This window comes from Phascolarctos cinereus, unplaced genomic scaffold (genome assembly GCF_003287225.1).
Source record: "Phascolarctos cinereus isolate Bilbo 61053 unplaced genomic scaffold, phaCin_HiC Scaffold_9;HRSCAF=440, whole genome shotgun sequence".
Lineage (NCBI taxonomy): Eukaryota > Metazoa > Chordata > Mammalia > Diprotodontia > Phascolarctidae > Phascolarctos > Phascolarctos cinereus.
This window is the reverse complement of record NW_027556402.1, coordinates 20,128,411-20,153,636: the sequence shown is the minus strand read 5'-3', so window position 1 is coordinate 20,153,636 and position 25,226 is coordinate 20,128,411. Positions and strand designations below refer to the sequence as shown.

The 25,226-nt window shown below is 39.6% G+C and overlaps 1 protein-coding gene across 1 annotated transcript in view; it reads left to right on the top strand.

The window, feature by feature from the left end:
- CCDC158 (coiled-coil domain containing 158) overlaps window positions 1–25,226 on the top strand; it is a 108,045-nt gene that overhangs the window by 23,482 nt on the left and 59,337 nt on the right. Inside the window, exons 8-13 of the mRNA XM_078148837.1 lie at window positions 6,762–7,095; window positions 7,472–7,548; window positions 8,824–8,934; window positions 9,405–9,519; window positions 20,852–21,011; window positions 22,181–22,407. Of these exons, the coding sequence (XP_078004963.1) occupies window positions 6,762–7,095; window positions 7,472–7,548; window positions 8,824–8,934; window positions 9,405–9,519; window positions 20,852–21,011; window positions 22,181–22,407 (1,024 nt within the window). The remainder of the gene's footprint in view (window positions 1–6,761; window positions 7,096–7,471; window positions 7,549–8,823; window positions 8,935–9,404; window positions 9,520–20,851; window positions 21,012–22,180; window positions 22,408–25,226) is intronic.

The window sequence follows — 25,226 nt, the reverse complement described above, 5'->3', positions numbered from 1 at the left end:
CTTTTTTTCGCTGAATCAGAAAGTCCTCTAGACTAAATCTTCAGTTTATAGAGGAGGAAGCTGAGGACCATAGGAGTTAAATAAATGCCTTGTACAAGACTGGAGCACTGTGAAAAAAGCTTGTACCATAAATTGAAGGTACTGGTTGGCGTGTTTTGCCTTTCCTGTTACATCAGCCAAAGAAAACACACCTTAGATGGAACCTAATCTTTTTTTTTTTTTAATGTGAGGCAGTTGGGGTTAAGTGACTTGCCCAGAGTTGTACAGCTAGTGAGTGTTATGTGTCTGAGGCCAGATTTGAACCCAGATCCTCCGGACTCCAGGGCCGGTGCTCTATCCACTGCGCCACCTAGCTGCCCCAAAATAAGTCCAAACAATTGTCTTAATTTCCACTTCATTGGCGGTGAATTCATCCCTTTCATTTTTTTTTTTAAGTGAGGAAATTGGGGTTAAGTGACTTGCCCAGAGTCACACAACTAATGAGTGTTATGTGTCTGAGGCTGGATTTGAACTCAGGTCCTCCTGACTCCTAGTCCAGGCCTTTAACCACTGCACCACTTAGCTGCCCCTGGCTCTGCAATTTAAAAAGTCAGAGACGGCCCCCACACCCAAGGAGCTCACATTCTAATGGGGGATGCCTTTAGGATACCATGGCACTGCATCTTCTTTGTCATTTCCATCACTAACACCATTGTTTTAACATTGGCCCACTTGACGATGCCGAGAACTTTCTTTTCTGGATCTTCAGTAGCCATAGGGGCTGCAGCCCCTGTAGAGGCCATTCCTGGCTTGCTTCTTCACAACATTTGCTTCCCTGGAATATGTCTGTAGGGGCTGGGCGGTGGAAGCAGTGCTGGGAACCTGGAGGGTGCTGCTCTTCCCAGGGTTCTTGGGTTTACTTGCCTCTCAGTAGCAGTTAATGGTTGGCACTGTTGGTGGAGGGGGGGTTAGGTCCATTTATCTTTTTGTTTTTAATTTTTTATTCTAATCATAAGTGCCAAAACCCTCAAACATTTCCATATATGTATATATGTATATATGACATATATCTCAGAATGCAAAAATAGGAATGTAAATGAAACTGAATCTCCATTGCATAGTTTACTTTTTTAAAAAAAGGATATGATAAATTCCATACATTGTTTTCCAAACTGTCTTGCTTGTCTGTTCTTCCTTCCAAACTAAAGTTCTCTGCATTTTGAAAAACAAGCCTCTTTTTAAACAAGTTTTTGATATTTTTTGTTTCTCGCATCAGCATAGTATCCCATGTATCTTCCCTTGCCCCTCCCCCCCAAAAACCCATCTCATATGACAGTATTTTTGGAGAGAAAAACAATTGAAAAAGTCTGAAAAAATATGCAACGTGTAGTACCTCTGGACTGTGAAAGGCTGCGTGAGGCTGTCTTCTCATATCTCTTCATTCAAATCCTCTTTTTCTTTGTAATTTTGTTGCGTTTGCTCTTGATTTTTTAATGGGTCATTGTCCTCTCCATTTACATTGTTGTAGTTACTGGCTGTGTTGTTGTCTTGGTTCAGCTTGGCTCTGCGTTGGTTCATATGGATCTTTCCAGGCTTCTCTGTATTCCTTACAGGCATCATTTCTTACAGCGCATCAGTATTCCAGTACATTTATGTACCTCAGTTCAGCCATTCTCTAATTGATAGGCATCTGCTTTGTCTCCAGTTCTTTGCTGTCACAAAAAGTACTGTTAGAAATGCTTTGGAGTATATAGGGTCTTCTTATTGATGGCTTCCTTGGGATATAAGCCCAGTAGTGAAGTCTCTTGGTCAAAGAGTGTGGACATTTCAGTCACTTAATTTGCTTCATTCCAAATTGCTCTCCAAAATGATTCTGCCATTTCACAGCTCCACCAAGAGTGTATTAGTGTGCCTATCTTCCCAAACCCCTCCGACACTGAATGTTGCCATTTAGAGTCGTTTTGATTTGCATTTCTGTGATTAGTGGTTTGAAGCATTATATTGTGAATATTTTGCAATTCTTCTTTTGAGAATTGTTCATATCCTTTTGTTCATTTATCTGTTGAGGGATGGTTATTAGTCTCATATATTTATTAATTGTTTCTATATCTTGGATGGTAAACCCTTGTCAGAGAAATTTAATACAAAGATTTTTTCCCCCTTTGGCCACTTTGCTGCTTATACTAGATGCGTTAATGTTGTCTGTGCAGATGCTTTTCAGTTTCAGGTTCCCTCTTCTCCTGCAAAGTGTTCTGTTCCTTCACTTGCTTTACCTTACTTGGTCTTTAAGGCAGTCCTGTTCCCACTGACTCTCTTCCCCCTTACTTCTGATCCCCTCTACTCGTTTGATCCATCTTTCCCTTTAGGGTTTGGCTTATTAGTTCCTTTTTCTCTTTTATCTGGTCATATGTTTTTTCCCCTTCTTTTTTCCTCTCAGTCATGTAGATTACCCCTTCCTCTCTTCACCTTCAGCTTTTTCTGTTCATTAGTTTCAAAAATTGAATTTTCCTATGCCCCTTTCTAAAAAGGTTTCTCTCACTCTCTTCTTTATCCGTCTTCTTTTTCTGTTTACTCTAGGCCCTCACTCTCTGATTTGTGACCCCAATAATTATCTGGTCTCTTTTCTCTGCATTCCTCATTTGATCAGAGCTCCCAAGGTTTCATTCTAGGCCGTCCCCCAGGCACTTCCTACCACTGCCATGGACGACTTGTCCCATGAATTCCCCTTTTCCATTGCGCTTCACTTTCAGAATTGGCACTTCTAGTGCCAATTGCAGGTATCAGAGAGGACATTTCCCCATGGTGTGTTCTCTCCTCTACCACATCACTGATTATGCAGCCCCACTACTGATCTGTACTCTCTCTTGTCGAGCCTTTTTTCAGCATTTACTGGAAATCTCCCTGTGTCCATAGGAACATTCATCAGTGGAACACCTTCCAGCCTACAAAGTGAGGTTTCCTTTCTCTCCCCTTCCTTCCCCTACAGGTGGGTGTGCTGAGTGAGCTCAGTATCAGTGCGCATCAGTTTATGGGTTTGGGGAGATTTTTTAAACTTTCATTTTGATTCTCCGTGTCCTAGAATCTAGGACCTAGACGATGGAGATATCTGAAGTTGTTTTTATCTTTGGTGCATAATTTCTGTTTTGGAGAGATTTGAGAGGTTGCGTGGATCAGAGAAAATGTCTAGTCTGCCATCTTGTGACCCAGGACTTCTCTCTTTTTTTTTTTCAGTCTTTTTTTAAAAATTAATTTATTTTGATTTATCAGCAATCACTTCCATATGCTTTTGAGTTGAAAATTTTTCTCCCCCTTCCTCCCCCCCACCTTCCCCAAGATGGCACACAATCTGATATGGGCTTTACATTTACATACCCATTAAACATATTTTCACATTAGTGAAGTTGTAAGTAAAAATTAAAACCACTAGGAGGAACCATCAGAAAGATGAAACAAAACTCAATAGAAGGTAAAAATAAAAAAAAGAAGCGATTCGATTTTCATAGTTCTTTCTTTGGATGTGGACAGCATTTTCCATCCCGAGGCCTCTGGAGATGTCTTAGATCCTCGTAATGCTGAGAAGGGTTCAGTTTAACAATCTTAGTCATTGCATAATGTGGCTGTTATTGTGTACAAAGCCCTCTTGGTTCTGCTCACTTTACTCAGCATCAGACCATATAAGTCTTTCCAGGTTTTTCTGAAGTCAGCCTGTTCATCATTTCTTATAGCACAATAGCATTCCATTACATTCATATACCACAACTTGCTCAGCCGTTCCCCAATTGATGGGCATCCTCTCAATTTCCAATTCTTTGCCACCATAAAAAGAGCTGCTATGAATATTTTTGTACATGTGGGTCCTTTTGCCATTTGTTTGCTCTCTTTGGGATATAGCCCTAGAAGTGCTATTGCTGAATCAAAGGGTATGCACATTTTTGTAGCCCTTTGGGCATAGTTCCAAATTGATCCAGGAGTTCTCTTTGACCCACTTTTTATGGCATCACTATAACCAATCCTCACTTTAATCCCATTAAAAGCTGAGATAAGGAAAAAAAAACTTGTTAAAAATAAATATAGTTAAGCAAAATTAATCCACACTGTGTTCATGTCCAAAAATGTCTTGTCTCTTTCTGCACCCTGAGTCATCACTTTCTTCTTAGGAGTTGGGTAACATGCTTCATCGTAGATCTCTAGAGACCAGAATTCTAATTTTTAAGTCTTTCAGAGTTGTCTTTCTTTACGATGTTGACATTGTATATATTCTTCTCTTGGTTCCAGTCACTTCACTCTGCATCCATTCATACTCTAGGATTCTCTGAAATAATCTCTTGCATCATTTCTTATTCCATTACATTAATATACTGCAGTTTGTTTAGCTATTCCTCAATTGATGGGCACCCCTTTAGAGTCCAATATTTTGCTTTCCCTCCCCCTCTTTTAACTCCCTCTTCAGGATCAGGATGTTTGTTTTGCTTTGGGGAGTTCTTCGTTCCCCAGTATTATCACCCTCTTAACCACCTCCTTAATTCCCACTTATTTCCCTGTTGAACTGAAAATATTTCTACCTCAGATTGATTGTTTGCAAATGTGTGTTCAACCTTGATTGATTCATATAGGAGCGATGTCCATGTTATACCCACCTCCCATCCCTTCCTTCATGTTTGAATAGACTCATGCAGTCTCTTTGAGGACTAGTATATTTCTTGCCCGTCCCTTTCCTCTCAAAACCCTTGGCACAGAACCAACTTTCCCCTAGGTCCACCAAAAACCAAAACCAGCCAACCAACCAATTCCCTTAGCACCCTTTGAAGATATTGAGCTTCTGAAGGGACACTTGCTTTTTCCCCCCCATTAAAATGTCAGCAACACATCGTCATCTAGCTCCTTTCAGTTGCTTAAATACATTTACCTTTCTTGATTTCTCTTGAATCTTGTGTTTCAAAGTTCCTGCTTTTTGTCAGAAATGATCTATTCCATCCTTTGGGAGTATTGTACTCCAAGATCTTCTCTTGTTTATAGAAGAAGCTGCCTGGGCTAATGTAATCCTGACTATGCTTCCTTTGTATTTTAGGATGCTTGCAGTATTTTTCCTTTGATGTAGAAGCTCTGGATTTTGGCTATGGCATTCCTGGGACTTTTCCTTTTGGGGATTCTTTCAGGAGGTGATAATGAATTTCTATCTTTGCTTTTCTCTCTAGTCTTAATGTATCTGAGCAGTTTTCATTTATGATTTCTTTAAATACAATGTACAGGCTTTTAAAAAATAACGAATTTCAGGGAGTTTAATCATTCTTTTTTTTGGTGAGTCAATTGGGGTTAAGTGACTTGCCCAGGGTCGCACAGCTACTAAGCAGTAGGTGTCAAGTGTCTGAGGCCGGATTTGAATTCAGGTCCTACTGACTCCAAGGCCAGAGCTCTATTCACTGTGCCACCTAGCTGCCCTGAGTCCAGTCATTCTTAAATTATCTCTCCTTGACCTGTTTTCCAGGTTGGTTGTTTTTGATATACAGCTTATATTTTCTTATTTCTATTTTTAAAAATTTTGTTCTCGTATCTCTTGCTGTCCTTTAGAGTCATGGATATCTATTTCTTCTAATTTTCAGGGACTCCATTCCTTGGGTAAATTTTAATAATATTGTTTTAAGCTGATAACCTTTAATAATTTTTGTTTGAAGCTATTTCTTCTACTTCCAATTCTTGCCTTCAGGCTTTTTATCTCATTTTTTAAAGATCCCTTGCTTCATTGTTTTTGGATATTCATACAGTCATTGTGGAAAATCCTTTTTGTTTTCTTAAGAGTCTCTGCGTGCAGTTATTACACAGTTAACACTTTCCTTCTGGGTGAGATTTTTTGGGGATCCCTAGATTTACAGTAAAATTCTGTATTTTGGCTGGGGTCTTCTTTGGTTTGTTCCTAGCTCCAACTTTAGTTCCTGAATTGAGGCTGTGTGTCAGGCTTTGCCCGGGATGGTTGGATGGGGATGGTTGACCCTCTCTGGTTCCTCTCTGGATCACCTCAGTTCCTGGGATGACCTCCACTTACCTTCCTGCTTTAGTTCCCATGGATCTTTGGGGTTCAGAGTTTTGGATCTTCAGGGACCTCCACAGTATCTCAGGACAGCATCCTAGAGGCCTCAGAGCCCCTGTGCTTTGGGCTGTCCTTGTCTGAGCATGCCTGTGCCTCACCGGTTGCTGCTGCTCCTGGGGGGGCTTCTAAGGTCTCTGTTGTTGTCGTTCAGCTGTTTCAGTCCTGTCTGACTCTTCCTGACCCCATGTGGGGATATCTTGGCAAAGATACTGGGGCAGTTTGCCATTTTGTTCTCCAGCTCACTTTACAGAGGAAGAAACTGAGGCAAACAGGGTGAAGTGCCTTGCCCAGGGTCACACAGCCATTGTGCCACCTTGCTGCCCTCTGAGGTCTTTAGGAGGTTTCTAGAGGGGTTCTCTCAAGTAGATTTCTGACCACCCCAGGACTTTCTAGGGAGCCTTCCATTCTGTGTTGCCTCCTGACACAAACCTGCATGCTGTGGACTTGGGCTGTTTTTTTGTTCAGTTCCACCATAGGATATTTCACTTGGTATTATTTTCCATTGAGTTTTTTGATCATTATTCAGTCTGCTGAGAATTAACAGGTTTTTTTGCTGGAGGGGGTTTGGGAGAAGTATTACTCAGATGTATTTTTAGTTCCATGTTCACCAAAATTTTTTAAAATTACATATTGCCAAGATAAAGCCAACTTTGAATATGAGTTTAAGTATTTTTTGTTTTCCTCTTTTGTTTCATAGACGAAGGGAGACTCTTTCTCAGGAGGATCTAAGAAATCAACTGCAAAATACAGTTCATGAACTTGAACTTGAAACTGCCAAACGCCTTCAGGAAGAGGTTCTGCGGGAGAACAGTAGTCAGACGGAGCAGCTCAGAAAGGTGATGCTCAGTCATGAAGGAGTGCTCCAGGAAATCCGGGCCATTCTGGTGGACTATGAAGAGACCACAGGCAAGAGAATCTATGAGCACGAGACCATCTCTGCTGTCCACATCCGTAACCTGGGCACAGCTGTCAGTAAGCTGCTGAGAGAACTGGACACGGAGGTGTCTTACCTTAAAGGGAGAATTTTTCCAGTAAGTGGTGAGAGCATGATTTTGTTTTGCTTTGTTTCACCAGCTAGTTTTAGATGCTTCTGTATGCAGTATATTAAGATTCACTGAAATAACATCACTTCTGGGAGGGTTGTTTTTCGCACATATTAATGATGGGGTAATCGCCCATCTTACTGTGGCCCTGGTGGCTTCCTTCTAGGGTTACTGCCCTCCCTGGGGTCCCTGACTGGCATTGGCTTTAAGGGGTGCAGAGAAGGTCAGAAAGCCGGCAGAGCAGAGTCCTAGAATTCTGCTCTGTGGTTTTCAGTTGGATTGAGAACTTGAGTATCACCTGATTGAAGGCTCAGACATGCTTCTCATTCACTCATCCCAATCTTTAAAAAAAACCACAAAACAGGTAGAAGATCAACTTGAATCACTGAAAACTGAATCACAGAACAAAATAGAACTGCTTCTTCAGCAGCATCAGGATAGGTAAGTCTAAGGCCACTGGGGGTGGGAGGTAGGGAGAGGGGGCAGTGGACAGTGGGCTGTGCCTGGAGTTCCAGTCTGGCTATTAAATATACTTTGTAGCTGTGTGACCCTACACAAATCACTTCACCTCTGTCTCAGTTTGCTCATCTGTAAAATAGGGATAATTATAACACCTACCTTTCAGGGTTGTTGTGAGGGTTGAATGACTTAATATTTGTAAAGCACTTTACTAACCTTAAAGCACTGATTACATGCTGGTTGTTTATCATCATCATGATTATCATCATTATCATTATATTAAAATCTCCATGTTTCTGGAAAAATTAGCCAAAAAAAACCCCAACTAAACCTCAACAAAAAACTCAGCTGCTGAGTCAGTCAGCCAGTAAGCCTTTACTAAATGCTCACGATGGGTCACGTCTGTGTGTACTGAGGGTACAGAGACAAAAGAGAGTCTCTGCTTTCATGGGACTGCTCTCAGGGAAAACCAGATGTATGCATGCAAGTGAAGACAAAAACATGTCCTCAGGCAAAACAGTAAAAGTAACGTAGGTTGGGAGGGTGTGTGTGTGTGTGTGTGTGTGTGGGGAGCAGTGGAAGGTGAGGGCTACCAGGAGGGAGCCATTGAGCTGAGCTTTGAAGGAAGCCAAGGATTCCATGAGGGAGAGGGGAGGACAGACGGCATGCCAGGTGTGGGAGACAGCCTGGGCAACGGCTCAGAAAGGGGAGAGGAAGGGTTATGTGTGCAGGACAATTTGGTGCAAGACAGGGTATGTAGGGTATAATCATTCTGGAAAGATAGGCTGGTACCATCTTGTGAGGGCCTTTAAATGCCAAAGAAACAGGTTTGTGTTTTGTCCTGCAGGCAATAGGGAACCGTGGGGAGTGACATGGTCAGAGCTGTGCTCTAGCAATACCACTTTGATCCCTTGTGGAGGATAGACTGGAGAGGGCAGGGGCTTGGCTGGGGACCTGACTGGGTGATGGCCAGTGAGTCTTGTCATTTCTCATAAGCCAAGAGGTGCCTTAGGGCCAGAAGGGGGTTGGAGCTCCCAGTGTGAGCTGCTCCAAGGTGGAATGTGGGAGGGTCTGGAAGCCGTGGCAGGGGTGAGGACTTGTCAGGTATTTTTTTAGTGGAGATTTCTTTCATGAATGGTCCCTTCCAACCCTATAATTTATAACATTTACAAGTTAAATTTTATCTATTTTTGGAACAGTTTATGATTAGATGAAATTTTCTACATCCTAACTCTGATCATTTCTTTCTCTTTATAGGATTGAGCAATTAATGAATGAACATGAACTTGAAGTAACGGGACTGAGTGAGAAAGCTAGTAGTGCCCGGAGCCAAGCAAATAGCATTCAGAGCCAGCTGGAAATCATTCAGTATGTGTCCTAATTGCTTGATCTGAGGATGCAGTTAGCTTCTTTCTTGAGATTTCCATTCATGTTGGCTCACCCTTTCTTAAGGGTCCAACAATGCCATAAAATTTTTTTACTTTTTAAAAATAGAAAATAAACTTTTATAGCTAGATATAATTACATATGTAGTTTTTTGATCTGATCAGATTCTTATTAGCTCTTGAACCTCTTTAAATAAAAAAGCATAAGGAAGATTTATATTCCAAGCTATAGAATAAAAATCAAGACATTTATTTATTATATTGTTTATTATTATGAATATTTATATTTATTATAAATTATTTATAATTTGAACTAAAATTCTTAGCACTCATCTTGGGGCTAATTATGTCAGGCTAAGAGGTCTAGTTTTTAATGGCTGTGGTCGCCTTAAGGTGTCATATTTGTTATTCTTAGGTGGTGGTTTGCTTTTTATTTTTCTAAACCCTTCTTAGAGAACAAGCAAGGAATCAAAATTCAATGTATATGCGTCAGCTCAGTGAACTGGAATCTACTGTTTCTCAGCTGCGTTCTGAATTAAGAGAAGCCAAAAGGATGTATGAAGACAAGGTGAGTTTAGATTTTGTCTTTATACTTGCGGAAATGGTGTCATATGAATTCAAGCCTTTGTATTCTAAGAGCAAGGTCACTCTTTTGTACAGTAAGATTGTAATTCAAAATTAAAAGCCCTTCTAAACTGGAATTAGGAGTTGCACTTTGTTCTGTTTACACACCATTTAGAAATCACAGATACCAAGTTTATTATTGAACTTCCTGTTCAAGGTAACTTACCTCTTAGTACAGATGAAGATGATTTTCTAGTTTTACATTTTTAAAGGAAGCCTCTAAAACAGGAAATGAAGGACAGCTTGGCAGGAAGCTCTTCATGGTAGGTGCCATCCCCCCAGCTCAGTACATCTTTGACCTGCTTTCTTTCTCTCTACACCAGCTGTTAGTCTGTGCCTTAGTGTTACTTTTAATGCATCACAACTCTTCTGAACCTCCCTATCCTGTATAAATATTGCAATTCTTTTCCTTTTTTCCTTTTTAAAGAAAGTAATGAGTTCATGAGATTATTTTTTTAAGTGTCCATGTCTTATCATAAATCCTCCACAAATGATCTACTCAATGTACAGGAGGCTTTCCTCTGGTTTTTCTAATCATTTAGACCAAAATTTTCTATTAGTAAAAGATAAGTGGAAGTAAAGTCAATAATCAGTATTAAATAATAAATAAAAGATAATTAAAAGTAAGAGTTAAGTATACTACCAAAACCATTGTATAATGCATTCCAAAGCCAAGTAAAAGCCATTCAAAGATTTTCATCTGTTTTTTAAAAATTCTTTATACAACAGCTTCCATTCATTAGTGTACTTAGTTAAGAGTTGGCTTAATTAGAGGTCAGGCTTCTAGCAAGCTCAGTCATTTGGAACTGTGCAGAACATGGATGTGATGGGGGAGGGGGAGGGAGGAAGGAGATAGGGAGAAGCTTCATCCAGTGACTAGGCCATGTATTTACTCTAGGAGAACTCTCAGCAGGGGACTCAGAGCTTACTGACTAATTTCCAGTAACTTTGGTAACCTGATTTCTTTGACCCCAGCAAATTGAAAAGCATTATAAAAGCCTGACAACAGGAGTCAGGGTGGGGAGGCTAAATAACTACCCATTTTAGCAGAGCTAATGTACTTAATTGTGCCCCTGAATCATTCAGGAAGGGCTAAATTAAATTCAGTATACTGTATTTAAGAAAGCAGAGAAATGTGAAACATTTCATACAACAATTTAAATGAAGAAATAGTTCAGTTCTTGAAGGAGTTAAGTGTTAATGATTCAAGAAGTTCACTTAGGTGGAGAGCCCATAAATGAGCATGACTGTGACATAAATTAAACCTGTAGTTTTCACAGTGCATTTGCATAAATTAATAATTTGTCCTCATAAAAACTCCGTGATATAAGTTGATAAAACTCTCAAGTATGCGCCATTAATGACCTTCCTATTATTCATATAAAGTACTTTGTGCATTCTACCTATAAAATATTAGTAGCCACCTGAAACTATTTGCAAAGTCTCTGTAGATATTCGGCAAATGCCAGTACTTGACAGTGTTTACTTCTCACAACTTTTAGCTGCTGTTCCTTTCCCTGGGAATGTTGTTTGGAAAAGCTATTTCGGTATTCAGAAGCATTACTGGTGATTTACTAGTGATTGCACACTTAAGGTTTTACCTGTAGGGTAGTGCTTTGATCTGTTTTCAAACACATAAAAAGCCTGGGCCTGGGCCTTGCAAGAAACAGATGCTTCATGTAGCACCTTGCAATGAGTGTTTTTCTGATGGCCCAAATACTCAACATTCAGACAGCGTTGCTGGTGTGGTAGGACAGAAGCCCAACACTCTAGGCTGGACCCAAACAGTGTCTGAGTATCTGCAGATGTTTGGAATTCTATTGGTAAAATGAGTGAATGAAGGACTGCATTTTTCTCTTGTCATCTGAAGAGTCTGGCATCATGCAGACACAATGAAAATGAAACTCATATTCTTTCTGGTTGTGATGTGGTTCCACTGATCACCAGTAACTCAGAGTATGAAATGGTGAATAGATTCCACTTAATATTAACTTAGAACTAGGACTATTTTATGTCTTATCTGAATAAATACCAATTTAGGTCACTAGTCTCTACAAATTTAGTCAACTATTAATATACATAAGCATCAGATTTATGTGAAGAGGGTAATAAATTCTGATCAAAAAGAATTTTTATTTAGACTATTCTTAAAATATGTAAGTGGGGAAATCTGCTTGAAATTTCACTTTTTGGTATCGAGCAGTGGGCCTGGAGGCAGGAAGACCTGAGCTCAAGTTCAGTCTCAGACATTTCCAGCTGACCCTGGGCAAGTTACTTAAGCTCTGTTTGCCTCAGTTTCATCAACTGTAAAATGGAGATAGTAGCACCTACTTTCCACAGTTGTTGTGAAGATCAAATGGGATATTTGTTAAGTATTTAGCATAGTGCCCAGCACCTAGTAGGTACTTAATAAATGTCTGTTCCAAGCCAAACATTTCCTTGTCTAATATAGGCCTCCTTAAGCCAAGCCCTCGGAAGAATGGACCTTAGGAAGAGAGGAGTGATTCAGCTGGTTTATGTTGGTCAGAAAGTAAATTGTGTATGAAACAACATTTTAGGTGCAGTGTATCATTTATAAAAAAATGTCTTAATGTAATGCTTTTCCCGTTCTTTTCTTTCTATTTTAGGAGAACCTCCAGATCCCCTTTGCGAATTTGGACCAGTAGAAGCTGTCACTATTGGCTCTGTAGTTTTGGCTTTACTCTTAACTTTCGCTTTTTGAAAACAAAAATAAATCACGGTCTTGATCCTCAATTTATTTTTTACTACTGCATTTGGTGCTCACAAAGTGAGGATGTGGTAGCACTGGCTAGAGCTGTGGCCAGCACAGGAAGACACCACGCAGCAATCCCTTCCTGCTCCGGGCCTGGGTGTTTTTTTATTCCCAGAAAAATTAAAAATAAAAAAGATAACACAATTTGGTATGATTGGCCATGGCCTTTTGAGATTACTGTAGGGTTATTATAAGGTCCCAGACTCATTTACCTCGTGATCCAAACTACAACACACACACACACACACACACACACACACACAACACACACACACACACACACACACAGACACGCACGCACGCGCATGCACACAGACACGCACGCGCACACACACGCACACACACACACACACACACACACACACAGACACCAAAAAACCATCTAGATGGTGAAAGGGAAAACCAGGGCTGCTATTTAAAAAATAAAGAAAAAAAACCCTTTGAGCAGTCTTAGCTATCGACATCTATTCTGAACATTACAAAAGGCTTTTCTTTACAGTGTTTTGACAGCTGTCAGTATCAGCTCAGCTGCTATTTCAGTGGTTTTCCCTTTCACTCTCCATTAATTACTTTTTTAAATTAAGTCAGAAAAAAATTGTAGTTACCACCCAAAAAAGTGAAAGGTAAAAGCAAAGCTATAGCAGTTGGGTCCAGTGCAAAACAGACTTTCCCACAGGGGTCTGGAGGAACTTCTCACCCCTCACTATGCCTAGACAGAAAGCTACGACTAGGCTGTGTCCTTACTGTGCTACATCTGTCTGGCAGGCATATGTGACGCCGTGGTTACGGTCATCTAAAATGTACTTTTAAATGAAAATGATCAGTAGAATATCCGCCACAAGCCTGTAACACCAAATTCCAAAGCAAAAAGTAGATGGATTCTTTCTCATAGTCAGATGGACATTTGGCTGAGGGCAATATTATTTCTACCAGGTTAGTAGCAGATAAAGTTCATTTTATTAACTTTACCAACAGTAAATTAACAGCCATGTTTGGGAAGGACAGATGAAAAAAACCTAGAAAAAAGCTAGCTTTGCCTCGTTATTTGAACACACATCCTTCCCTCCAAACAAAACAAAAAACTCCCAAACCAGAGTGGTCCAAACAGATTGATGCCTTACTGTTATGATTAATAATCCAGCAAAAGATGAAGGTTTGCTTAGCTGAATGCTTCTGCTTCCTTTTTAAAAATATACCTAAAATCATTGACTGTATATAGGACTCTTCTTTCCCTGAGAATGCTGATAAGAATTGAGAGATTCCTATCTGTTGGCAATATTAATCCATATTGATTTCCCGGAAGCCATTGAGCCACAGAGTTTGAATTGCTGTATTTGAATTGCTGTATTTATGCCCCAAGATAAGAAACTGATTTGAGAAGTGATTCCTTTTTGGCAGCTGTGAGAGTTGTAGCAGCTACATGGTACAGTGAGACGAGCTGGTGAATTCTAAGATGAGGATTCAAATCCAGACTGACATCACCAGCTTGTGGGACCCTGGGCGAGTCACTTGTCCTCTCTGAGCTCTGTTTTTTCATCTTTAAAATGCATCCTATAGTATTTGTGCTTCCTAGCTCATATCACAAAGTTGAGTGGAAATTATTTTGTAAACCTTAAAGTCCAATGTAGATGTGAGTTATTATCTGTGCCATTTATCCCTTCAAGTAATCAGTAAACATTTATCAAGTGCCTCCTATGGGCCAGGTACTGTGCTAAGTGCTGGGGATACAAAAAGAGGCAAAAGACGGCCCCTGCCCTCAAGGAGCTTACAGTTTAATGAGAGAGACAACATGCAAATATAACAAAACAAGTTACATACAGTTTAAATAGGAGATAATTAACAGAGGGAAGGTGAGGGAATTAAGAAGGGCTGGGGAAAGCTTCCCGGAGGAGGTGAGATTTTAGTTAGGAATTGAAAGGAAGCCTGGGAGGTCAGAAAGAAAAGCAGCTCTGCCTTTTCAAACAGCCTTCTTTACATGAGGATAAAAGCAGAGTAAAATGAACTCATGGTTTAAACACGAGGCTCATGAATAATAAGGCTATGCCTGAGTAGGCTTGGAGTTACAGAATAATGAATATAAAATTTACTGTATACATCAACATCAGCTTTTCAGGGGGGACACAGCTTTAAAATGGTTTAACGTGGTTGTTGTAAACAATATTAAAGTAAACATTTATAGTTGGTTTTGTAAGACTGACATCCCAGACTTATGAAGAAAGTCCTAGGATTGGGAGACAGAAGATTTGAATTCTGCTTCCACTGTTGCTTCTGCCTGACTTTGGGCAAATCAGTAACTGAACTTGGCTTTCAGAGAGAAACCGCTAGGCTGATTAGGATTTAGAGACAGAGTCTGGCAGGTACCTCATTTCCTGGGTGTAAATAAGTTGGTGCTTAATGAGGATGCATTAATAAACTGTTCAACTCTTTATGGGAAATACCTTGTCAAAAGGATAGTGTTAGCTCAGAAGTACAAAACTACTCCCCTAGTTAGGTTCCTAGTAGATTGCGGTCTGTGCTAGTGTTTCCCAGGCCAAACTATACTGTAGGAAAATAGTACCTACAAATTGTATCTCAGACTCTCTATCCCAAACACAGCTGCTTGTGGCAACTCTTATTGAGTGGAGGAAGGAGTGAGGATCAACAGGTCACAAGGAGACAGGGGATGCTGGGTGTGTGTGTGTGTGTGGAAGTTAATAGGCTTTAGGGATTAAAGAGGTTTGATGGTTAAAAAACTTTTTAGAGGAATAAAAATTGACAGCATGGTATAGTGGTACATATATACAGGGCTAGCTTTGGAGTCGGGAGGACTTGAGTTCAAAACCTGCCTCTGACACATGGTGGCTTTGTGGCCATCACACAAGTCATTCTACCTCAGTGCCCCTAAGAGATTTCTCAGATAAGATAGATGTTTTTGATGCAATATAGTACTGACGCTGGAGTCAGAAGACCCAAATTCAAATTTTACTTCTGACATTTACTACCTATATGACTCTGGACACGTCACCTATACTCCTTGCATCTCATTTTTGTGTAGGATGAAAATTGAACCAGATGGTCCCTGTGGTCACTTCCAGCTCTGGCTGATTCTTTGTTTCAGCTATGTGGCTTGTCTGCATTGATGGAGTAGTAGGGACTTCCTTACACAGACCGAAGTATGGCTGCCATCTAAAAATAAATAAATAAGTTAGACATAACCGTGGACCAGTAGGAATCTGCAGGTTACTGTGAACCATTACTGTGGACCAATTGGGAAGTACTGATCTCTGCAGCTATCAGAATATGTTTTCTGCTGCCCTTATCTCTTTCCTGATGAATTCTGTTTTTCTTTTAATGTTTGTCATTTCTATCCTATTCATTCTTTTTGTTTGTTTCTTGTCTGCCTTGTTATTCCTTATGTTCATTTGTCCCTCCCCTACTTTACTTGTCCTTCAGGATCTCCGTAACTAATAGTAGGGAGATGAATGACTCATAGAGACATCCAGGGTGACTGCCCCTGATTAGAATGGAAGGCTACCACTTAAGAACACAGACTGTCCCTAAAACCTCTGGAAAGTAGCATTTTGTCAAGAAATTGGTGACAGTTTTCTAACTTAAACCATGTTCCTAGTCTTATTTCCAACAATTCATGATAAGCTGAAGATAATTCCTGAGGGCCTAGGCTCTTTTAAGACTTCTTCATGTATGACATTTCCAGGGAAGCTCTATGGGATGCAGACTGGGGAATATCGGTCTAGTTGCTCAGCTAACTTAAAGTATTGCTTGCAAATCCCTTTAAAATTAGGCGGTAACATTCACACAGGAATAAGATTCACTCGGGTCCTCCTGACTCCCAAGCTAACCCTGGATATATGTACCACTATATCGTGCTGTCAAGGTTTAGATTTTCTATTAAAAATAAGTAACAATGGGAGCTGAAAGGATTAATGCGCTTTCAAGAATTTCCAATGCCAGCTTCGCAGGGATGTGGTCAGGTTTTCCCAAGCACGTAATTTCTTTTCTCACTATCGTGGGCATAGGTTATTTCCACAGGGCCATGTAACTAGGCAGAATTTCCATGTATTTAGTAGGTGCGACAATAAGTCACCCCGTAGGCCATTATCCTTTTGGAGTAATCCAGTGCTGCAGCCCTGGGCATTAGTGACGTTTTGTTTAACGCTTCTGTCCTAGTTAGGCGTGTGTACACATACACATATACATTCCATTCAGATAATTTAAGTTCAGCAATCTTTTGTGAAGTGCCCACAGTGTGCAAAAGCTTTGTGCTAGTGGGAATTCAAATGTGAAACAGTCCCAGTCTTCTATAAGTTGGGGTGTCAGGCACATGGCCAGAGCACATGGCCAGACCCACAGCACTCCCAGTGCCAAATATAATGGGGAAATACTTAAAATAAAAATACAGTGAAACACAGAGAACATTGTATTTTAAAGCTAAGCCAATCCGCAGCCCCCGATCATCCTTATGTACAAATAAGTGTAATTGTAAAATGAGGGGATTGGTCGATGCCAGCTGTCCGGTGACAGCTCAATTCCTGTCGTGAGTGGTGAGTGGCAGATCACGAGTGCTGCCATTCAATAATCCCTTCTCATTCAGCATCTGGGCATATTTAGCTCAGCTGATGTTCGCTCCTCCACCGGCTTCACTGAAAGAGTTGTAACAGGTGAAGAGGCTTCCTGGTAGGACACTTTCCACTAGCACTTGTCAGTAATCAAGACAATGGATGGATTGTTGAAGAGGAGGAGGAGCAGGTCACCCTAGTGGCCCTCTGGTGGCTGCTGATTTTAATTACTTTCCATGCTGTGCTGAGCATATTTCTATCCTGCGGAAAGACAAGTACTATCAGCACCCTCTAACTTTGGCACCCTGTGGCAAAGACTCAACCATTGGCCAGTTACAGCTCAGATTCAGTGTGCTAGGTGCTAGCAAGTTTTTTAATCGGAGAGATTTTTTTGTCCCGAATATGTGGCACTATGTAATTGAGTTCAGGTACTTAGAAATAAAATATGGCCCGCTCAATTAAATGCTGTTTATTCTTTTGTTCTAAGTACTCTTGAAGTCATAATCATGAGTGTAGATTTAAACACATGTACTAATAAACATTATTGATTTTAACGAAGCAGAACATCCTACACAGGTGAATAAATCATTAGATATTGATAGAAACGTAAGAAGACTCTGCATTGATGATCTTGTGCATTGTTTTTCCAGCTGGGGATATTAACTTGCATTAACATGACATTAACAATCAATTTTGGATCACTCCTTATCTGTTCATTCACTTTGTGGATTATTCCTATGCCTTGTTTCTATTCCTTTTACCCTTTGACTGCCTACCTTTTCCTTCCCCATTTTTAACATTGCTGCAGAGGCCAGAGAATGAAAAGAAAACTAAATGAATTGATATTTATTAGTGTGTATAAAAAAAACCCCAAAACCTCAGAGAAAAAATTAGACTCTGGCAAAAAGCTGTGGATTTCATTTGTCTGTGTTATCACAGTCTCCAATACCACAGATAATTAAGATGTGACTATATAATAGTTATCAAAAATAATTCCATCATAATTAAACAGAATTAAAGTTGAAAGAGACTTTAAGGGTCATCTGGGTTCAATTTCTTTGTTGGAAAAAAAATCTTTATTGATATTCTTAGAATCCAAGGACATCAGAAATTTTCCTTTAGTACTGAACAATTTCACTGGCCAAGAAAAAGCTAAACAAAGTTTTAAAATCATCATATGCTTGCTTCTAGGTTTTTTTCTTCATGTAAAAAAAAATAAAGTTAATAACCATAAATGAGGTCAACCAGGTGAACAATGGTTTTGTATATTTTTGTTATTGTTCAGTCATTTTCACTTATGCCTGATTCTTTTTGACCCCAGTTGGGGTTTTCTTGGCAAGGATACTGGAGTGGTTTGCTGTTTCCTTCTCCAGCCCATTTTACAGATGAGGAAACTGAGGCAGACAGGGTTAAGTGATTTGCCCGGTGTCATATAGCTAGTTAACTGTCTGAGGCCAGATTTGAACTCCTGAAGTAAGTCTTCCTGATTCCAGGCCTGTTGCCCCATTTTGCATATTTACTACATCATAATCAGAAGCTACAGTACAACTATATCCTACTGAAAATGCAGGTTTCAAAAGCAAGTTCTATGATGAATTCCATTATCATCATATGTACAGCTAAACACAGAAATGAAGAATTGATCATTGGGAACAAAGAATGTTATTGCTTCCCTGATCCCAACACACTAAATACAAAGAGAAATCACTGAAAAGTGGCTGCTGATAGTTGTGTAAACTGACAGTCATAGCAAATCATATGAAAATCAGCATTCAGACAGATCAAGGCTTTGTCCAAATCGGTCAATAAGTTTATGTGAAAGCCTATTGACTAATTAGCATAATAACTAGGAAAATGTGGACACTTACAAAGGTATAATTCTCTATTCCCAGAAGTACTAAATACAGATATAGCTAATAATATCTAATAATAAACAAAATTGTTAATACCATAGGTTAGATTATACAGAAAATCTTTTTCTTCCATTCTCTGGTACACTGATTTTATCCTCATATCTTATATAACACAAATAGAAGATTAGATTATTTGGTTTTTATAATCCATAGGGACATATTGGGGGCCGTCTCCTGTCGTCCTGATCCATATCTGGCCACTGGACCCAGATGGCTCTGGAGGAGACAGTGAGGCTGGCAACTTTGCACAGCCCTGCCTCACTTAAATCCAAATCACTTGTTAAGTCGTGGCATCATCTTCCTGATGTCACAGTCCTCTTCAAGAACGAAGGACAAACAACATCAAGGGATGTATTGTGCACTAAATCTCTGATGCTTGCCAGTTTAATGTTTTCTCACAAAGTAAACATTTTTTTAACCTTATTCATTATAAAAATCCTTGATGTGAAAGAAAGGTCTATTGACATGAGTCACTCAAACCAGAGGGAAAGTTATATCCATAATGAGTGTGCAATATGACTTACCATTGCATTTGGAAATGGAAGAAAAGAGTTTAGACTTGAATACAGATGGCAGTCCACATAATTTATCACCTGAATTCTTCCTCAGCCTCTTTGGGTTCTGTAGATCTGGCCTAAAGCTGGCTATACAGACTGAGACCATTAGGTGGACTTAAAAAAAAATAGCTGTCAGAAAAGATAAGCCTTAAAAGAAGGCAAAGGGGGAAAATCATTACTTTTAGATAAATTCAAATAGCACTATAGCTGAAGACAACATTGTTTAATCTTTTGCTATTTATTGACCTGATATTAATCCAAATATATTATTCTAAAACAAAATAACTTTTCTAAGCAAAATATTATTCAAATGCATTTTAAGGTAACCGTTTCAGATAAAAAAATACAAAAATGAAAGCCAGATATGTTATTTATTAACTCAAATTTGAGCCATACACAACACTGTCAAAGTGTTTTTCAGCGTTGGTCAGTTTCACCGAAGAGTGGTAAATAAATCCACATATCAGAAAGTACATACTATGTGTAAGCATGAGCACTTGTGATGCAGTGAGCCTCAGTCCTTTCAGGACTGGTGAAGAATTCCAGACTTCCCTGAGGTTAGCTCAAACTATGATCTAGGAAGAGGCTGACTCATTATTATTATTATTATTATTATTATTATTATTATTGTTCATTTCGTTTGCTAAAATATATTTCCTAGAGATCTTCAACAATAGATTGGCCGTCCAGAGCCTATATATTATTGACAGTCGATGACTATTTTTGGCCATCTCTAGTGGTCTTTGTAGCCAATGCTGAAAATGCACAGCTCTTTTCAGATCTGGCTGTGGCTTGGATCTTGGCCAGAGCATGGACTGTCACTTTTCATCTTGATCCCTATTATAGAGCTGCTAGGATTAGGACTTGGGTGTTCTCTCCTGGACATCTGGTGCTTCAGGGGACTTGTTTGTCATTTAAGTTGTGTGCCTACAATTATAAGGTGTATGGCTAAGCCCAAAGGAAAACTTTACAAGGAGATTAATGAATACTTGGCTTTAGCTTTTTCATCTTATTCAAAGGACAAACTATTAATGACTATTTTTTTTCTATTAGTCATTGAGGCTATAGTACAACTATATACTACTGAAAATGCTGCAAAGGCCAGAGAATGGAAAAAAAAAAACAAACCCAAAACTAAATGAATCTGATATTGGTCAGCCTTCCATTAAAAAAAAAAAACAAACCCAAAACTCAGAGAAAAAAAATACTCTAGCCAAAAGAAAGCTGTAGATTTCATTTGTCCATGTTATCACAGTCGCCTAATACCACAGATAATTAAGATGTGACAATATAATAGTTATCAAAAATAATTCCATGTAATTAAGCAGAATTATAGTTGAGAGTTTAAGGATCATCTAGTCCAATTTCCTTGTTGAGAAAAAAAAACTTCATTGATGTACTTAGAACCCAAGGACATCAGAAATTTTAACTATAATTCTGATTAATTTAATTTAATCCTCTTGTGCTTACCCTTTAGATCGAAGATCTGGAGAAGCAGTTAGTTCTGGCCAACTCAGAGCTGACTGAGGCCCGCACTGAGCGTGACCAGTTCAGTCAGGAATCTGGAAATCTGGACGACCAACTTCAGAAGCTGCTGGTAAGACTTGTGTGCTTAAGACAGGAACTACAAAAAGAGAGTTGAAGGAATTTTTTTTCCCAAATATTAGTGAAATTTCCTACAAAACTGTATTTTCACTTTAAAAATTCCAAATGAAATGTTTAATGTGTTTTGCCCTTTGATTGTTGATATGAAAACAGACTTTTTCTAGGTAGTGATTCGGATTACATGTAAATAAAATTTTTCAAATTCTACCTATCTGCTATCCTCACATTTTATAGTTGGCATTGTTTGGGTTTAGGAATAGGAAAGAAAGTCTTTCAAACTGCTAAATGATATATTGGGGCGAAAACCAGTGTTCGATACAAAGTCAAACAAATAGGCCAGCTATGTACTTGATGCTGAATAAAATGTTGGCATAAATATAAAATAAGCAACACTCCCTCACACTGGTGGCTCACCTCTGCTTGCCTTTGGCGGCGTTGTAAGCTGCATGAAGGCAGCCGGTCCCTCTTGGCGGCTCCAACACACCCCACGGGCAGCGGGGGTGATGGAGGCATAACAGTGATACCCACCCAGACCCCAGGGGGACATGGATGGGAAGTGTGATGAAGCTGGAGCCCATAGAAAGGAACAGACTGATGGCCCTTCTGTGTTTAGAGTCCTGCTGCAGTCCCACCCCTACGCTGCCTTGGGTTACATAGGCCTGGTGAGCAAGTCACGTCATCTCCCTGATGTCATGGTCCTCTTCAAGAACCCAGACAAACACAGTGACAATCAGCATGCCTTAGGCTAGTGATCCTTTTTTACAGTTCTGGGGGAGAATCTATGTAGAAATGTCCATAGTAATTACCAAGTTAAATACGATCTTTGCTTTTTAGTTCCTAGTAAGATACAAAATGGCCAGGCTCCCAAAAGGTCTTCTGTGGTTAGAAAGTAGGATTTTGCACTCAAGTTAACATGACCTAAGAATATGATATTGCCACGTCAGCCTCGTGGCTGTATATTAATTCTTTGTCCCTTAAAAAAACCCAAAACAATGTGCTAGTCTCATTTTGGGGGAACTTTTTTTTTTTTAATTTTCAAACGCTTTTCCAGACAGTTGGTAACAAATCAGATACTCAGATCACTGGCATGACAAATGAGCCAGTGCAAAGGTTTTTCTGAAACTGATAAAAACTTCTGTGGGGTGGCATTGGCTCATCAGAGAGAAATAGAAGTGTAACTTTGTGTAATGTGGTCTGTGAGCTCCAGGAAGACCTCCCTCCCTTCTTGTAGGCGATTTACATAAGAGGGAAAAGGAGCTAGGTCTGGAGAAGGAACAGAACAAGCGGCTTTGGGACCGAGACACTGGCAACAGCATCACCATCGACCACCTGCGCCGCGAGCTGGATGACAGGAACATGGAGGTGCAGCGTCTGGAAACACTGGTGAAAACCATGAAGACCGAGTGCCAAGGGCAGATGGAGCGCCAGGTGAGGCGTCGATTCTCCGGGAGAGGAGGGGACAGCCCCACTGCTCTTTGGGGGCTTCCTGGCAGTACTTCTAACTCACAGATCGACACGAATCATGCGTGTCTATATGAGAGCTCTGGATCCTCTCTGAAAAGAGCTCAGGGCCTTGTCTTTTTTATTTTTTTAGGTAAAGTCATTGTTATTAAATATTCAAAAGCAGAATAAATTTTAGGATACTAGAAAAATTTGAACTCTTAAAATACCATTGTCCTGAAAAAAGTTGCATAAAGAATAAGTTTTATAAAAGTATAAAAAGTTCACCTCTATATGAAGAAGGTCCTGTTTTTTTGACCGTTCAAATTATTTCATTATTTTTGAGAAAGCAAGATTCTTATTGATTGGTATCATTCAGGCTTTGCAGGGACTGTTTTGTTAAGGACTAGGGTTTCCCCCAGAAGTCCAATTTAAGCATCAAATGCTTGTTTTTGAGTGTTTCATGCTGGTATTACTCCTCTTCAGTGCACAGAACTCCAGAAAAGGAATTTGGACACATTCAGGCTGTTCTCAAACTATAGCACTGTAAGGTGGCATCTATCCGCTATCAAAAGTTAACAACCTTGGCTACTAATCTTTTGGTTTTTATGATATGGTGTAATCGAAAGGATTACTTACTGTGCAGTTTCAATTTAGGTTCGTATCTCAAGATATAATGACACGTACTCAGTGTAAACTTAACAAATAATCACATTTATTTTACAATGATTAACGATTAAAGCAAAACACACACATAAAGATGAGGGAAAAAACCATTCAATATAATAAGTAATAATAAATAAAGAAAAGGGGGAATAAGAAAAGAAAGGATACACACTCACTGACCAGGCAAGCTCAGATACCTAACAGAGTGGAGAGACTGAAGAATGGCCAAGAGGTCTTGGTCAGGGAGGCAATGGGGCGATGTCCCGCTCCAACTCAACAGAAGCTGTGCACGTGTTCTGCTTCTGACCAACAGAGAGGCAGCGTCCTTATCTCTGACATCAAAGTACTCTAAAGATCCCCTTCCAAATGACCCCTTTATATCTGTGTAAACCAGGGAAAAGCAGTCTTGATATTTTGTTTTGTGCACATCTCCCTGGTGAGCACACATTCTAACAAAGGTTGGAGCTCGATCAACGCTCCAAATACCTGTTTGTTGTGTACATCTCCACGGAGTGATCAATTGCTTGGACAATTACATGCTTTTCTCAAGAAAAATGTTCCTTGAGATAAATTGGTTTCCCGGGTAACATAGTTTGTTACTTAATGTTCCAGTCTCCTTGATCCCGGCCATGCTTTAGTAACTCCAGTTTATCTTTATGTCAGGTCATAAGATGGTTACACAGGGGACTGGGGAGGATCTATCCTCCTCAGTTTCCCTTACACTCGGCTTCTAGATCCGACCCAAACCCTGGTCAGAAACCATACAGGAAAAAAAACCCAAAACTTATAATCTTTACTCTAATACAAACAACAAACATCACACATCATCCCCTAAGAAGAAGGGAGTCAAGAAAATTTATCACCCTGACAGTGGAGAAAGTTCACTTATCATCCATTACAGGGGAAACCATGAGCTCATTTATAGAAAGAAAAATAAATGTAGTCACGCAGAAACAAAAGAAACTAAACATTGTAAAATACAAGGTCCAAAAATCAATAATAAGAGTATTACTAATAAGTGGAAAAAGGATACAAATGTTGTTTCAATTGATCCCAAATAGATAAAGAGGGAAATAATTATTGTCTAGTGTCAAAACAAGGTACGTTTTTAAAAGTCTCTCGTTCAGGTTACACTTGCAATAAGGGTTGTTGCATATTGGGTAGAAAGGTACGATTGGGGCATTTCAGGCTGGTCCTTTACTCCTCTACATTGTGGAGGTCCACCTCGCATTTGAGGGTGAATTTGGCAGACCCAGCAGTCCTATGTCCCGTGTCTGCCACTGCTTGTCCCAATTATACCAGTGAATTCCGTTTCCATTGTCCAGGGATTGATGTCACAAAGAATAATATTGTTTCTGTAAAGCACCATTCACATAAAAACAATTGGGTTAATGGAAAATGATGCATTTTATCATCTCCTGGGAAAGCCACTGTGACTGCATTATTATCCCCTTCAGTAATCACTTCTGCAGCTTTGGGGATGTCAGCAGGGTGTCTTTTAGCCCATATTTTAGCTCCTTTCACCAAACAAGTACTTCCAAATCCACCAAGTCAGTAGTAATAGGAGGTGGTTCGGATAGTTGTTCAGAATTTCCTGCAAGGTGCTTATAACAAATATTTGAACAATTCTTGAATCCAAAGAACATGCCCCAAATTTTGCATAATGATGTTAATTTCTCCAACATAAGCAGAGTCAATCACTCCTCCAAGAATATGTATACCTTTTAATGCTAAACTAGAACGAGGTAAAATATGGCCAAAATATCCGGAAGGGATTTGTATACCAATTCCTGTAGCAACTGTAACTATTTTGCCTACAGGCAAATCTAAGGGTATTGGAGTATGTAAGTCATATCCTGCAGGAGCCTTCAGTTTCACGGAATGGTGCATGAGAACGTGGATTTATAATCCACCTCTTTAAAGTAATGCCTATTGGCTTCTGGGCCCTAATTTGTAAATTAGGTGTCATCATTCTATTTAGAGGAGTTAATCCTTCTTTTAGTGGTCTATTATTTAATTGGTTCAATGCTTCAAACAAATTATCCTTCCAATGTTGATATGAATTATTCCCCAAGTATTGGAGTTTTTCCTTCAATAATCCATTCATTCATTCTATCAATCCAGCAGCTTGAGGTTAATGA